The 17,826-nt window shown below is 30.4% G+C and overlaps 1 protein-coding gene across 1 annotated transcript in view; it reads right to left on the bottom strand.

Annotated features, from left to right (window-relative positions):
• LOC142332489 (protein O-mannosyl-transferase TMTC1-like) overlaps positions 1-17,826 on the bottom strand; it is a 755,673-nt gene that overhangs the window by 304,224 nt on the left and 433,623 nt on the right. Inside the window, exon 6 of the mRNA XM_075378938.1 lies at positions 17,476-17,579. Coding sequence (XP_075235053.1) covers positions 17,476-17,579 — 104 coding nt within the window. The remainder of the gene's footprint in view (positions 1-17,475; positions 17,580-17,826) is intronic.

Below are 17,826 nucleotides of genomic sequence, written 5' to 3'. Positions count from 1 at the left end.
CTTATTAAATCTCGTTTAGAGCATTCGTTCTTAAAGTGGGCGGTAACGTCCCCTTGTGGGCGCTAGAGGCCTTCAGGGGGGTTGGTAGATGGCTCACAGAAAATTGAGGACGTTCAGGCGGTCTAGAAAAGCGATACATTACTTATCATGACACAATACACTACAATTCCAGTACGGATTATAATACAGAGATAATTATATTTTTGATCTGTTTCATGGAATTCAGTTACGCACAATTAGTAATGTCTTACAAGTGTTGGAAATCTTCACTATTTTCTTGAAAACAGATCTGAACCCTTCTCATCATATTTTTCAACAGCCTTTATAAGAGTATTAATGGAATTCATCTCTAAAGTAATTCGCTCCAGGTCTTGTAGAGTACATGAGTTTTCTCTATTACCTTTCCAGAGAAAGAAGTTTGGTGACGAGAAGTCACGGGAATGACGGAGCCACAGACCTTTGGAGATCATGCGGTAATCAAATATTTCTTCCAAAAATCACGAAATTTTTGGATGTATTGCATGTTCCCCTCTTCTTGTTGAAGGTAACAATATTATTCGTCAGGCTGGAGAAGAGTTGCAAATTGCATACTTATATCCTGGTATACCGGACTGTCAAGGGTTTCGTAAAAAAAAAAAAAAAAAAACGGTCCCACTATTTGTTGTCGAGAAATAGCACACCAAATCCCTACCTTCTATAAGTGCAATGGCGATTCATGTAAGATGAGTGGAGTTTGTGTTGACCAATATCTGTTGTTCTAAATATTAATGTAACTGCTTAGGTGAAAATACGCCCCCTCACTAAAACAAAAAAACACGTTATCCAGTATTCCGTTCCCATTAATTTCCACCTGGTTGATAAACCTGACTGTACCTTATTCTCTTAGCAGTATCTGGGAGTATCAGTTATGTAAGTAATGTATTGGGTATGCGTGTAGACCAAATTTCTTTGTGGCCTTTAGTGCATTCCTGTACGATGATAATTTACGCAAATGTTTCCTTAGAAAACGTTCAAGTAATATATGCAGTACGCGATAAAGTGATCGCCTGTATTTTATGTAATGGTTTTATTTCCTTAATATAATCATGAACAAAATGCGTCATAAAGCTTATGAATATATGAATTATTAATATATGTGAAATATATGTTTGGTATTTTAAAGCTATTGATAAATAAAATGATAAAAAAATAATATTACATTTTTCTATTTGTCTGGTAGCATTACTTATAGGACGAGTTTTTGAAAATAATTAAGCAGGATTTTATTATATATATATATATATATACATAGGATAAAGGTTACATTATAAAGAATATTTTCAAAGTTATACAGCTATAACAATCTAAAGGGTAACATTAATACTTTACAGTTAATTGACCTCATAAGCCCTAAGCTTCTGTGGGAACGTGTAATGGAAATTTATTGAAAAGAAATTATATTATTGATTTTTAAAAAAAATAATTTTTTTTTATTTTGTAAAAAACGCAAAAAAGGGAATTTAATTTTTATAACGGGATTCACTATTTTGAAATTAGTGTTGGGGGCCTTAAAAACTGTGAATATTATTTATATCTTTTAAATTTTTATTCTATTATTAATATGAGAATAAAAACATTTGAATTATTCTGTTATGTATTTCGCAATCTAAAATGATTTTACTATGTCTGATGTTTCGATGTCGTTCTGTGATATTTCATTTCGTTCAGCGGGTGTTATCGTGTTACAGAACATCAAATTATTGTCGATTATGTATAGTCAGCACTACTGCAGAGAAAATTAAATTTTATATACTACTACAGGATGTTTTAGATATTGATGTTACGTTAGCGATCGATAAATATTTTTAATTCTTATTAATCTATCGGTATATTTATGGAATATATAGTATACTATATATCGGTATAGTTTAGTTTTTTTTATTTTATTTTGATTATTTAATTTTATTTCTTATTTTTATTCAAAACTAAACAAAATCAGTCTGATGGCCTTATTCTGTTGTTTTATATTTATTTTAAAATTTAAACGTTTTTGATTATCCAAAGAAATATATCTAAAAGATATAATTTTAGTAAATACGTACAGTCATTCTCGGTCAACTTTATTAAATTGTTAAGAACGAGACCCGGCTGGGGCTCCCTCAGGGGACCCAGTTAGAAGCAGGCAGCTGTTAAAAGACCGAAACCCTGTGGGCTTCCTTTGTGGGATACTCACATTGGAGGCAAGGCATCAAGAACGGGTCCCGGCCCCTAGGGTGGGATTCAGGAACGACATAGTCGGGCCTGGATACTTTGTCCTATGGGTTAGAGGCAGGCACTGAAGCGATCCGTTAGAGTGGATAATACCCTGGGTTGTGCTTATTCTTCACGTTGAATCTAGCCCAGGGGGTAGAGAAACAGAATAAAAAAAATAAATTACATAGTGTTGTTCGCATACTGATTTATTTAAGTTGGTCGTTATGTGTTTATAATTTGTTTTGTGTTTTCTTGAAAAGTACTTATTAGAATAGAGCTGGAGTTTCATATTTAGTGCTGTGCGCGAATTGTAGCGCTACCGTGTAGTGAGTGTTTCAAATGAAAAATGGTCAGACCCATTTGAAATCCTTAGATAGTTTGTTTTCAATTTATACATGTAGAACTGTAAACATACTTTCCTTTCTTCGACTGCTTCGAAATGATTCATCAAGGTCATGACAGACGACAGTCCGGCAGTTAATATTTTCATATCAGATTTGTAACATTTCTGTTAATCTTTGCTTGCACTAGGACCTCTTCTTAACGCATTAACTTGCCATGGAACCATTCATGGTTCTTTAAAATAATCACTGAATTTTCTACGAACTTCCATTGCTTCTGTGGTACCACGGGTTCGGACATTTGGAATGGAAGTAGGTCAGATTCAGAAACGTCAAACGAAAATTCAAAATAGTATTCGTGAAGAAATTTTATAGAACACAAGAAGCGAATGTAGCTATTTCCACGTTTTCAGGCTTCATCTGAAAACGCACGTAAAATACTAGGAATCTGTGATCCGGTTGGCCAAAAGTATTTTCTGAGACACACCGGACTGTTGATAAACAATTATAAAATATTTTTTTGATTTTAATTATTCTGCGAAGAATATTTTTTGTTAGGGTCGCAACAATATTTCTTAAGACTGAAACCTTCGCCTTCCACCACACAAAAGGCAATTTTATAGTGGTTTTGGTACAGGCATATACATCGTGCCTTGTTCCAGAGGCTGAAATAGATACACACGTAGCACACTCCCGCTGTTATATTTTGTACAACAGATTTGATATTTTTTATATGTTTTAAGTACAAAAGTTTGTTTTTTTTAACTTTTTTTGTATGCCTTGATTCGTTCCTTTTGAATAATATCTTGTTACTAGATTTCAAGAAATCTTAATACTTTCCGAGACACTTACATTTAATTGGAGACATGTAAGAATGTTATATAAAATTCAACGTACAAGTACCGATATCACGTTGGGATGTTGAATTAAGTTAAAATTTTTTATTAAAAAATGTCTACTCAAATAAAATATAATTTTTTTTAAATTAAACATGTTGATTATTTTAGTAATTATAAAGTAGATATGGTATAATTTTGTTGATACACACATCATTTGATCAAATGGGATTTAAAATTATTTATTAACCAATAAAACTTTATCATTATAATATTAATCTCTTTTAATAACGTATCTTCAATTTATACGAAAATGCACACTATATTTACTAAAAATTGTCACTGTCGTATAAAATATAACGCGCGAATAGGCGTGTTAAATTTTTGCGCGAGTTCCTGAAGATTAACCTTGACCTAAATTTACTGGAGGGGGAAAGGGCGCTACTTCTGTTGGTTGACTGATAATAAAATCGTTACCATGGTAATACTCCAAGATTACTACCACCAGTTAGCAGTGCTATAGGAATATGAATTGAGCACACTCCTTTATTCGTACACTGTTTTTTTCTTAGCTAAGTACGTGTTTATTATTTCATTAAAAATCATACCCGTTTCATTCCATTCTGATTCTGAGCTTTCTCTTTCATTGCTTTGTTATGTAGTATTTTTGCTAGCTTTATCTTCTTAAATGTTAGTTACTTTCTTTTTAATACTCACACTAAAAATATTCAAATATTTAAATTACTCCATTAAAACAAAAAAATTCCAAGAAATGAATTCTTTGTTAATATATATATTTGCCATGTATTAATATATTCTTAATCCCAGATTTCACGTTTTTGTAAAAGTCTTTCAGATAATATTATTTAAAGGGATGCTTATGAGTAAAAAAAGAAGGATTTAAAAATTATCAGTTTTAATAGAGAAAGGACACATCGTTCAACTAATTCTGTGTGTTGGAATTTCAAATGGGACGTAATACAACACCAATTCGATCACGTTTTTTTTTTTGTTTAATCGTTGGTTTTTGCCAATGTTTTTAGTAGTTGTAATTCATTTACCAATAATAGTTAAAGTGGGATCGAAAATTATACATTTTGGGCGCATTTATAAAAAGATTTAATTTCTCAAAGAGTTAAAAATATCCTTGTTTAAATGTGTTTTCTGTCAAACCTATAATCCAAGAAAAGAAAAAAAAAGGTTGAAAAGTTTTCAAACTTTATGACAATATTATTTCTGACTACGTGTTATTACTAATTTCAGTCACAAAATTACGAAATTTATTATATTACCTCCCTCTTCCACAAGGCTACCCTAAATTTTTCTTTCTTCAAATTTTATCTTCATCGTTTACAATCTTTTTAGCTATAATTGTAGTCCACTCCTGATATATAGTATCCATATCTTACCATGTTCATCCAAAAACTAAACAAAAATATCCATTTCTGCTGCTGCTGCCCGAGTATTCATTTATTGGTACCAAATTTCTGAACCATACTTTTTCAAATTTTAGTTAGATTTCATAAGAAAGTAGATTTTAATTGGTACCTTGATTCGACTTCCGGAAAATTTCGACTTATCTTCGCGTTTTACATCCCATGGATCCCCAAAACCACCGTCAGTTCAACATTTTATATATAAATATATTTCACTTTCTTGTGGATACGATAACTACCGAAATTTTTCGCCAGTCACTTTCAAATTGATCCATAAAATATAACGACCTAAAATCTCGGTCGAGTTCGATAATGAACAAAATCGGACTATAGGGGTAAAAATGGAAGGGGCTTTTTTGATAAAAAAAAAAATATCGCTACAACTTTCTTATTAAGTAAAATATCGAACTCGTTTCAAGTTCCTACTATTCTTTCAATATGGACTTAGACTTATATAAGTATAGTTTTATTATATCACCAACCACTGGCCAAGAAGATGGATAAAATGGGATTTCAAAAACTAAAAAATCTTACCTTCCTTAATAGGCACAGAATCCAATCTGTTTAAATGGTCGTTAGTCCTCTAAACATTACCTAAAAGTTTTGTCTGAAACAATTTTTGATATGACTAACCCTTACGGCAAGGAATGAACAAACGTTTGCTGGAATTGTAAGAAGATGGACTTGTCGTCTGCTGAACATGTGAAACTTTTTTCACATGCAACCGTTGTCATATTGAGTAAATTTGAAGGTTTTCTTAACTTTAAGGTGGAAATATTTTTTATCCTTTACTTAGCCCCGGTGAAATCTACCTCCGCCTTCCGCCGTGTCGAATGGAATTTTTTATATAGAATCGGTGGCAGTTTTATTGGAATCTTAAATAAGTTATATCACTTAAATGAACATGAAAAAGGAATTCTCATAGAAATTCCTCTACAATTACAAATTATATAAAACTTCTGAGTGTATAAAACGTACAACTGAGTGTAATATAAAACGAACAAAAGATAGTTTTGGAGAACTATACTTTTAGAAGTAAAAAAAAAAACAAACAATAATAAAAAGACTCACAAAAATGGCAGATTGACACTTGAAAAAAAAAAAACATAAACCAAAAATAAAAAAAGCTTGAAAATGATTGTAAAAACAGGAACAGATGAGAAGAGAATGAAGGATTGATTAATTAATGCACAATACATAGCGAGTGTAATTAAACTAAAGAGTAATGAAGGTCCAGAAAATGTAGCCCCTAAATTTTCTAGCATCCCAACCGTTGTTTAGAAGGTTTTCAGCCAAATTTTAACGTGGCGATTTAGCCAAAGTTTATATTTTAAACTGAAACTTTCTTTTTAGCAATATCGTGATTTTTTTTTATTTAGCAAAGCCGGCATCTCACCTAAACACCTCGCTAGTTTCTTTAAAAGCCCTGTATGATTAAAACATTCTTTTTTCTTACCGCACCATACTTGTTGGCCGCATGTCCGTATTGGTTTCAAAATTTCTAAGTATAAAAGTAAATTATTAGACAGAGATTACTCAGATCTCCCGCTCAGCAACCACCGTATTTCCTTGATGTTCATGTTAAGTTTCTTTCTCTCCTCTCTCACGTATAACTTTCCACGTAAAACAATGATTCAGGAAAAGACCAAGGTACCTTTCACTTTCAATTTGCAGGATTAAAATGCCATCAATGCCACCCGTTGGCAGTCTCCTCTCCTCATTGCGAATGTCACTTAGCTCAAATTAGATTGATTACCCTTATGTTCCATATATCCAGCCATGTGGCTGGGTACATGGAAGATTACATTAGGCTGATTCAATTCAATTCGGATTGTAAATTAGTTGATCTTGACTAGGGTGGAATTTACTGGTGTGATGTCTTTCGAGGCATTTTCATCAGTGGCATCACACAAGGCCCACTGATGACTGTGAAATGTGATCGGTTTGAGGGCAAGAAGATGTTCTCCGATTTAGCCACTAATTTGGACGCAGGGGTTGGTGTTGCAACCAGATATGTCACAAGGCGGTTGTTCTTTTGCCTCTAGGGTGGGGGGGAGGAGTTGAGATGTAAAGTAGTTGAGGCCACAGTAAGGTTGTTATCAGTAGCCAGATTAGTCATGTTACCCGGAAAAGAAGCGATAGTGACTCCATACTCAACCGGAAGATCAGCAGTAAAGATACATTATAAGACAGAACCCAAAGCTCAGCCTTGTAGAACCCTCGATTTAGTGTCGAACCATATTTGAAGAAACATGTTTGAAGTTTCATTAAATCATAAAATTTCACATTTTTTCTTAGTTTTCATTTTAAAAGTCCTGCTTTTCATTATATCACAGTGATCAAGATGTATTCATTTTATTATCCTCATATTTTTCTTCGTCATTACGGAAAAATTAATAGCGTTCACCTTGTCAAGTTTCTGAACCTTATTTGCAGCTTACTTTCATTTGTAATGCTATAGAAGAATAAACATAACCATTAGAATCGCTATGATAATATACAATACAGACCTTTTTAAATTTTTTAAATTGAATGTTTAGAAGTTTAGTTTTCTTGGGAAAAAATAATGAAAATTTCATTTTTCGTCGGTTAAGACTCGAAATTAAAAAAAAAACAATAATATTTGGATATATAAAAGTAAGAGTAATAGTAATTAATACTATTAGAAGAATTAATAAAAAGAAGAAAAACCAGAAATAAAAGAAAGGATACAGTTATTTAAATTAAAACTATAACGAATTTTATTGAGTTCGTCTATCCATTTATAAAATCATATTTGAATTGAATTTTTAAATTGTTTTAGGATAAAATCTTTAAACATGAAATCCAATAACGGAAAATTTGAAAAAATTCTCTCATTTGAATTTAAAAGGTGTAAGAAACTATGATATAGTCTATGATAAAAAAATTGTTACTGTTAAATTATCTTAAAACTTAAATAACAATTTTTTTCACCCTTTAGGTGGCTGAAATATTAATAATGCAAGTTGCCACACTTACGAATGAGTTATTAGGCATTATATCAAATAAAACTTATCTGAAGGTTTTATCTCCCCTTCACTTTGTACATTGTCTCTTATTTACTGTAAGAGGCTATTACAATTTTTTTTTTTCAGTTAGAAAAGTATTTTTATTTCTCATTTTCATTCGTAAATGATGGTTAATTAATTTTTCAAAACACATTTATTATTTTTCCCATTCAAATCTCACAAACTCACATCCAAACAGGAAGAAAAAAAAACATATTTCAAAATTTCTCAGTAATGGATCTTTAAAATGATAAAAACTGTAATTTATTTCGTAATTCTGAAAGTTATACATTTTAATCACTAATTTCATTATTACGATTAAAAATCATGTACCGAAAATTTTAAATTAATCAAGTGGGCGGGTTTTGTGTTGGAGCTATATTTGCAGGCCTGTTGAGCGTTAAATACGTCGTAGAATAAATTACCAGTAGGTTCTGAATGTTGGGAGGTATTAGAAAGGAGAGTGTGTTATTTATTTATTATTTACTTGCAGACCCGGCAATGATTCGCTATTGCTAGATTTGAGTATATATATATATATATATATATATATAGATTAAATGAGCACAAATTAAATTTTGATAAAATATTAACAAAATGAACATTACAGAACTTCATAAAATTTAACCTTTCCCTCTTACTCTTTCGCCATTTTCCCCGTTTTCCTTGTCCGATTTTCATTTTTACCATATCCCCCTTTCCTTTCTCCCATTTCCCCTTCATCACCCTTTCCTGTACCTTTCTCCAGTTTTATTTTCCTTATTTCCATTCCCCTTTCCCCTTTCCTCTTTCCCCATTTCCTCTTTTATTTTTTTCCTTTTCTCCGTTTTCCTTTTTTCTTTTTTCCATTTTTCCCTTCTACCCTTTTTACCCTCTTCCCTTTTACCTTTTTCGATTTGTCCCTTTTTCGATTTTTCCATCTTTCACTTTTCCAATGTTTCCATTTTTCCCCGCGCGTAAATCGGTCCAGTAGTTTTTTTGTCTATAGCGGACACACATATCGGAAACACTGAAACGGAATCGTAACATATTCGGTATTGCGTGTGTTGCTTTTATGTCCAACAGATAGAATTGTTTTAAAAAAAAATCATGTTTTTAGCTAAACAGTTTGTACATAAAAACGCGGGTATTCGAATGCAAGATTTAAGATTTTGAACAAACGAACATTTACATTTTTATTTATATAGATTTTTATGGAATCGTGTCTCTGAGCGCGCATTTGCTTTACTTTATTCTTTTATAGTATTGCCGTCGTCTCCACGAAACTCTGTTGATTCGTTCTACCGGCGATCAAATCGTATAAACTCAATCAAAATTCAATGAAATCGTACTCTAGTCAACGTAGATCATCCATTGACAGGAATGGAAATTCTTAATTGTTGTTGAAGACCTTCATAGGCTTAACGGAAGCAATATACATACTCGGTTGTGGCTTCGTCGCTCTGATGCTGCAGCTTTTTTATGTAGTGTATTGCCTTTTTTTATGACCAGCCTTGATCAGCCATATTTTGGGTTTTTGTTGATCCCTTTTGATTCATTTATTCTTCTTTTTTCATAGTATTTCTTCTTGTGAAAGGTTTAAAGCTTTTTTAATTTAAGATGTTGAGACGTTTCAGAAATTTTCACAAAGTCTTCAACAATTTCATAATTTTCACGCGTTCAATCACTTTTTCCTTAAAATTATTTTCATCCTGATAGATCATGTGTAGGCAAAACTCATAAACCTTGTTGGTATGTACTGTAACGGTGTAGTCCCGCGTTATACCAATTTTAAAACACGCATCGAGCGTCAATTTGCACTTCTAAAGGCGGACGCGCCCGTCGCTTTCTATTGCATCTAAATTTGAACGATTGAATTTTTTGGAACTTTATTATAGCTTCATCTATTTTGCGAGATTTTATAATTTTAAAATTATTGAAGGAAATTTAGAGAATACATTTTTGAAACATAAAGATTTTTACAAGCGACCCAGTACTGGAACGTAGTAATAGATATTTTCTGTATCAGATATAAAAAATATATTAATTTCTTTTTCAGAATTTTTTTTATTAACTTTTACCAAATTTTCATTGATAAATACCACGTTTTTTTACTTGAGTCAAATTTATTTCTAAAGTAGTTTAATATGTTTATATGATCACTTGTTTTTTTTTGTTTTTTTTTTTTAAATAAACGTTTTAAAAAACAATAAATTAGTAATTTTAATTAAAAGTATCTATTTTTAGTTATTAGTGTTTCTTAATTTTTTAATCTGTAGTGAATTTTTATCATTTAAAAATGAGTAAATGTCGTTCTTTTATAATATGATGATTTTTTTTTTACGAAAAAGAAATTTACAAAGCCTGAAAAGCGAAGAAGAGATTGCCAGGAATAAAATCTTTGCAAGTTTAATAATATTTTTATTTAACCTGTTTTGAAATCTTTCTCAAAAAAAGTATGTTGCCTGAATTTGTTGTTTGTTGTATGTGCTCACATTTTTATTTTAGCTGCTATTGGCGCAGAACGGACCAATAGTGGAGTGCGCCGGGCGGCTGCGCGCAGCTTACGAACGATTCATTTGTTCCAACGATTTATACTTAACGAATTATTCTCTCGTTTGAAACCATTTATACTTTTTTATACGAACGATTTATCTAAAATTATATTTGTGTTTGGGGGGATAAAAAAGGAAAACATTGGGGTTAGAGCTGGGTTAAAAAAAAAATCATAATTCAAAAAACAGCTTAATATTTTCAGGATTTTGAAACTTTTCGTTTTAAAAATTTTTGTTGTTGTTAGTACGCTAAATTCAGGAACGTTATTTAATTAAAATTGGCAATAACATTTAAGAAAAATATGTGTAATGATTATCAGGGCTATAGTATCATATAGTCTTTTTCTTATTATGTATTAAATATTTACTAATTCTGTTTAAAATTTTGAAATTAAATTAACAAAAATATATCACAATTTTCACATAAGTATATACAAACATCCAAATAATTGGTATATTGATATACTCCCTAATTGTTTTTAAATCCAAGTGCTATACAGAAAATTTTAACGCATCATATATATATATATATATCTATATATATATATATATCTATATATATATATATAAATAAATAAATAAATAAATAAAAGTTTAAAGAACAAAATAACATTACTCTTCCGTCTTTTGTTTGCATGAAAGTTCAGGAAAATTGTAAAAGTACTGATGTGCACTTTGCTCGTGTGAACACACACAAACACACCACGAAATACAGAAAGTGAAAGAGTCACAAAGAGATATATAAAAGTACCATTCAGTTAGATGGATAATCAGTATGCCTACGTAATAATAGAATGAAAAGCCTTTATTATTTTTTTTTTTTTACTGTTTAAATATTTTAGTACACTGAAGTTTTAATTTAAAGTATATATAAAATAATAAAGACAAAACTTTTTTAACTTTATGAAGGATATAATTTTACCACCTAAAAAAAATGTATTTTTATAAATTATATTTTTTTAAATTTTAAACTTTCTTCTTATGATAAGTTTTAGATTTAAAAAAAAAAATAATGTATTATTTTTAATTAAACTAATCCAATAAGTTTTGTAGATTATTTTTTTCTGTGGGTAATTCATTTTTATGTAAGTTTGTTTACATGTTAATTAATGTTCGTGCATTACTAAAACCACCGAAAGAATTTTAAAATCACTTAATCAAAATAAATATATCGGATTTTTTAAGTAAAAAAGGCACAGTGAATTTCATGACACAGGCAATTAAACATCATTTCATAAAAAAATTTAAAAAAACACAATATTATATTTTTTCTAAATTTATCAGTTCGTAAAAAAAAAAAAAAAGTTCAAAACTGAATTTCAAGAATATATATATATATATATTTTTTATACACATATAGTTTTGAAATATAACAAATTTTATATTTGATAATTTTGCATTATGCCTCTTATCATATAATAACAAAAGATATAAAATAAAACACATTATGCCTCTTTTTATGGTTGTTTTATAATATCATTTATACAGTCCATGCTAAATGTTTATTCAATCGATTATGATTGAACCATATTTACTTGCAATTAAATCTATTATTATGTAAATCTAAAGAAAAAAAAAATTATTATCTCCCAATATTATTTCATTCTTTCCGTGTGTTTTGTCTTTCTCTCTTCCTACCATTCCATTTTGTTTCTTCTATTCCTTCTTTGTAAATTTTTAAAAATGAGTTTTTATTATACGAGGCATATGTGTATAGTAAAGACCGCTGGGAAATTTCTCTCCTTAAGGTTGGCGAACCTGTGTTCACCACAGGTTACTCGTTAAGGTTACTAGCATGGCCACGCTAGTAATATACACACTGCGTTGTTGACTGTAAGTTGTCCCATTGTAATATCTTTGATTACCTGTGAGTTATTACGTTATGAAATGAATAGGAAAATTGCCGCCGACTGTAAAATACTTGCAGTCATACGCTTTTTAAACCATCAAAACGTTAAGCCGGCTGAAATTTTTAGGAAGTTGGCTGCTGAGTACGGTGATAATATAATAAATCAAAGAACGAAACGTTCAAAAATGGTGTGAAAAGTTTAGAAATAACAGAATTAATGTGCATGATATAGAACGTTCGGGGAGGCCGTTCATAATCACAGAGAACTTGTTGAAACGCGTCGATGATGAAATCAGAAATATCGTCGCTCAATGATTTCCAACCTAGCCCTTTTTTTCCTTGTGGTTTCAAAAGCTGTTATCGGTCGCACGCATTGTTCATCACCATTTAAGCTTCAGAAGTTTTGCGCACGTTGGGTGCCGCACGTCTTAACAGAAGGTCACAAATAATCTGAGTGGGATGATCTGCTTTGGAATTTTTGATCCGCTACGCAGAAAAAGGTGTTGAGTTGCTTAATTCAATCTTTACCGGCAATGAAAAAAGGATTTCATATTACACGCCAGAGAGAAAACGGCATTCCAAGTGAATGGCGTCATCCTCAATCATCAACAAGACAAAAAGAGGTCAAGCCACAACCAGTTGGACGCAAAGAGATGGTCACAGTCTTCTGGGATCTGTCTGGCATACTGTTGATTGATTTCATGCCAAGTTGAACGATTATAAATTCAACAGCCTACCGCAAAACTTTACATAAATTATGGTGCGCCATTCAAAATCCGCGACGTCGGCGGCTGACCGACGGCGTCGTCCTGCTGCACGATAATGCGCGTCTACATATTACGGGTCCAACACGTGATTTACTGAGAACATTTGGATGGGAAATTTACGATCACCCATCATATAATCCGGATTTAGCTCCTTCTGATCATCATTTGTTTGGAAATTGAAAGAATATTTGAGTGGTAAGCGATTCGCGGGTGACGATGAACTTAAAAATGCTGTTCAGTGGCTAAATGGATTGACGCTAGAAGAATACAAAAATGATATATACAAACTGGTATATCATTAAGATAAATATCTTAATTCATGTGGGGATTATATAGAGAAGTAATATAAAGTATATAATTTAAAAGATATTTATAAAGTTTTCAGAGTAAATGTTTTTATAATGAAACGGTCTTTACTTTAGAGGTAACCTCTCTCTTATTTGTATACCTGATTTTACTATTAATATTTTGAAAATAATAATGTAGTAATTTTGCTACACCACCTAGAATATAAAAAATGTTAACATGAACCAGTATATTTCCATTTTTCATTCCAAACCCTGTTTTGGGGAGCTGTCATTAATTTTTTTTCTTTTTTTTATATAAAATCCCATAACGGAGCTAATTAAAACTAAGGAAGGTAAATTTATTAAGGGTAAATCTATAATTATAATTATAGTCATAATATTAATACTAAGATTATTTTGTATTATTTTATATTTCTACAAAATTGTGTTAACGTAACAGATATAACAATAATCATTTTACTCCAACTTATGCATTATACTAAGCATAAAAGTGTATATCATATTCTTATATTTCCTTGATTTTACTAATTTTAAAATGTTGAATTTTGAAGCACGGGTACGGCTGTTCATTAGTTACACTGTTATTATGTTCAATTTTTTTTTTATTCTTTCGTCAAATTTCTAAGATAATAAGTTTAAATTTTAATTGATCTTAATCTTTAACAATTAATTTTCTTGTTTATATGACTTTCATTTATTTATACAGGAACTTTTAATTACTACTATTTATTATAAAAATAATTTTAGTTTGTATATTCCTTTTTTAGAAATATTATATAGAGTGGCTCATGCTTGCACGCAGGTTATCCTTTGCAGGTATTGTTTTTCCTAATTTAAAAATAAAAGAAGGTAGAAAAAAAAAACTTGAACTACTCCTGGGTACGAAGGTAGTGTTCTCGCCCGAGGGCCTTACGGATTCCAGGCTATCCAAAGAAGAGATCTGACGTGCTGTGGTTAATATGGCTTAGCCATATGAAGATTCTCCGGACGGAGGAAGAAGCAAAAAAAGCAGACGGGCGGCTGAGAGCTCTGGTGCGGAAGTCAGGGCTGCGGGTGAGCGTCCAGGGGGTCCCCCGAGCCTGTGGGATTCACCTGGATGTGGTGAACCCGCGGTCACTCTGATGCCCCCTGCAGGAAGGTAACCTCCCACTTTCTGAAGTAATGCCACACAGCAGTTTCCAGAAAGGGGAAGGACTATCAGAGGTGGAGGTTTAGTCGGTAGGGCGATTAAACCGTCAATTTGTAAGTCCGACAATTTGTACGTAAATGGTATTCCTCCCCTCTACAAAGAAAAAAAAAAGATATTATGTTTCCTAACTACATATTGCAATTCTTATTTTTATATCATAATTGTACATGGGAAATAAAGGTTTGTTTATTCTTTCATTATTTTAAAATAGAAATATCAAATTAAAAAAATTATCATTTTAAAATACCGCATTTAAAATATGTTTAAATGACATGAAGATTAAATTAGGCATTTTTTCACCGGTTGTACTATGTGTTGAAAAAATAAATCAGAGTTGTACGGCTTAATTATTTTAATTAAAAGAAGAGCGGGAGATAATTTTAATAATGGCCAGCAATGCTGAACACAAGAGTGCAAAGGTTTAAACCCTTTGCACTTTGTAAAGACTTTGTTACTTACAGTTTTGGCTTGCATCGCTTGCCCTTCCCTCCTAGCCAGGATCCCCTAGGTGGACTCGACTACTACTGTGTTCATTAATCTCTTGTGTTTGTAAAAATAATTCTGATAAATATTAATTAAAGCAAGTTCAACTTATAAAAACTATCAGTATGCTGTAATTTCTTCAGAGCAAAAGTTTGATCAGCACAGGACTCGAAACTTTAGGTGCAGGTTTCAAAACAGTCGGCTCCCATCTTAAAAATTGTAGTTATAGCTCCCATCTTAAAAACTGTAGGTTTTCTATCTTTTGTATTGATAAAAAAGAATTTTTCACAGTTCTTAGTGTTAATTGACAAAGACCAAGATGATTGTGCTTCGTTTCTAATTATTTTATTTATTTTTTTATGTTTTATGGGTTTCAAAACAGTCAGTTCCCATCTTAATAATAGTTGTTATTGCCAGCCGGTTATCCATTCTTCGTACCGGTAAAAAAATTATTTTTCGCGGTTATTAGTATTACCCGAGAAATACCAAGAGGATGTGACCGTCCTTCTTTTCTCATTTTTTTAAGTTTTATTTTATTTTTTAACATTTCTTGTTTATTGAACAACAGTCTGAAGAATAAACTTTTATACAATATTTAGAACTTTTCTTTCTGGGGTGTATATATACAGATTTTCCCCATAGTAATTTCTGGAACAAGCCACATACAGTTGTCCCTGCGAGAAGCATTGACTCTCCAAGTAGTTACCGGCCACTTGATTGTCTGCCCTTGTAATTTTTTTATCACAGAAAATGAAGTTTTAAGTGGAAATTGGTGGCGCTTACAAGTGAAGTTTAAGTGTGAAGGAATATACGTTGTTACATCGTCGCACAGTTAGAGCTACTTTTCTTAATTATCGAAGTGGTAACGAAAAAGACAAAGAGATTTTTTTGTAGAATATTTAATTTTAAATATTGCATGTAGTCTCTTAATTCGATTTGATCAACAGTTTGGCTATAATAAAGTTAAAATTCGGTAATTAACATAATCCGGTTGTTACCGCAAGTCATTATCTTGAAATGGTGAAACATTTTGTAACGGTAATAGTCCAATGTTCTGTATAGGTATAAAAACTATGTTTGTGCAAAATTTCAGCTCAATCGCTTGAGGAGGCTTTGCGTGAAACAGTAAAAAATTCAGACACCACTAGATTTATATATATAAAATAAAAAACTAGGTTTTTTATTTTAAGAAATAATGCGCTTAACTTAAAAAAGCATATATTAAATAATATGTAAAATATATTTGTTTTAAGATATTTTCAAACGGGATTCGTATAGTTGTATAAATATGGAATATATAGATAAATAAATACTTACTTAATAATATATATAAGCTCATCTTTTGAAATAAGTTTGCACATCACATTATAGATATTAAAGCGATTTTAAAGAAACTTACCGTATAAAATTTTTTATGTTTCATTGAAATCCAGATGTAGATTGAACTTGTAATATAATACTTTGATCCAATCTTTTTTAAAGGGAAATAAACTTTTCCTAACTTTGTTCGTTTTATAAAAAAAAAAATCAAAATAAAAATCCGATCTTTTGTAAAATATTTTACCTGATTATATACTACAGTAGTCATATATTTTAGTAAAAAGTTAAAATTAAAAAAATACATTAAAAACATCTTCAATAGAAATTCAACTTTTTTTCTTTTTATGAAATCTTTCTCTCATATACTCAGAAAAAATTATATTAAATATCGAAAAAAAATTTGGTATATAAAAACTTGTTTAAATTTTATTAATTTTTTTAAAGAAAATTTTATCTTTTAAATCCTTTTTGATTTATTACATTAGTTAATAGGGTATTTATTAATTTATTAATTAATAAAGTAATTAATAGGAATTAAAATTAAGGCTGAAATAATTTTATAGGATTTAATCATAAATAAAATAATGTTAATTAATATAATTACATTAATAGTAACGATGGTTTTATTATTAGTACAACAAATCGTTCGTAATTATACAGTTAGAAGTAAATTTACCAAACGATAATCGATTACTTCCTTGTGAAGTGTTTCGAAATGATTACTTCATCCTCCATACGTTTTGTACAATTAACCAGCTAAACCTAGGGTTCACTCCCTCAATCACTTTACTTTGTACTTATTACTTAATTTTTTAGTTCATCCAATTTATTTTTTTTTATTTCACCTGATTATCTTTTTTATTGTTATATATTATTATATACAACGATCAAGAAATTTTAATATAATTTTTATGATAAATAACATAAATACTGAGAATAATAATAACTAGTAACGCAATTTAGGTCTACATTTTTTTTTAAGGAAAGTAAATTTTTTTTTGTTACGTACCTTAGAATGTAAAGTAGCTGAATTCACTAAATATAATAAAATTTAACTGTAAATGAGTATATTTTTTGCAAATATTTATGAATTATATAAGATAATCACTGAAAACAAAAAAATATAAATATATATACAAATTTTTACATACCGGACATGTGGACATGGATGAAATGCCGAAGGATTATCTTGACTGGAGAAACGTGGTAAAGAACCTTGTAACATTGCTAACCGAAATACTAGTAGAAGACTAGTCTGAAAATAGAAATCATAAAAAAATTTATAAAAGTGTTTTATTTTTTATCAAATTAATAAACATAATAATCATAAAAATTATTTTGAATTCTATTTACTATTTTCCAGAAAGAAATTGTATTTTGTTGCAAGCGTTTATCGGGTAGTAGCTTCTCGGCCTTTCATCCAGAAGGTTTGGATCCCGGTTAGGTATGGCATTTTAACACTACAAATAATTCATCTCATTCTCTGAATCAATATCTAACGG

This window comes from Lycorma delicatula, chromosome 11, assembly GCF_047948215.1.
Source record: "Lycorma delicatula isolate Av1 chromosome 11, ASM4794821v1, whole genome shotgun sequence".
Lineage (NCBI taxonomy): Eukaryota > Metazoa > Arthropoda > Insecta > Hemiptera > Fulgoridae > Lycorma > Lycorma delicatula.
The sequence above is the reverse complement of the archived record's forward strand: the minus strand, read 5'-3'. Positions and strand labels throughout refer to the sequence as shown.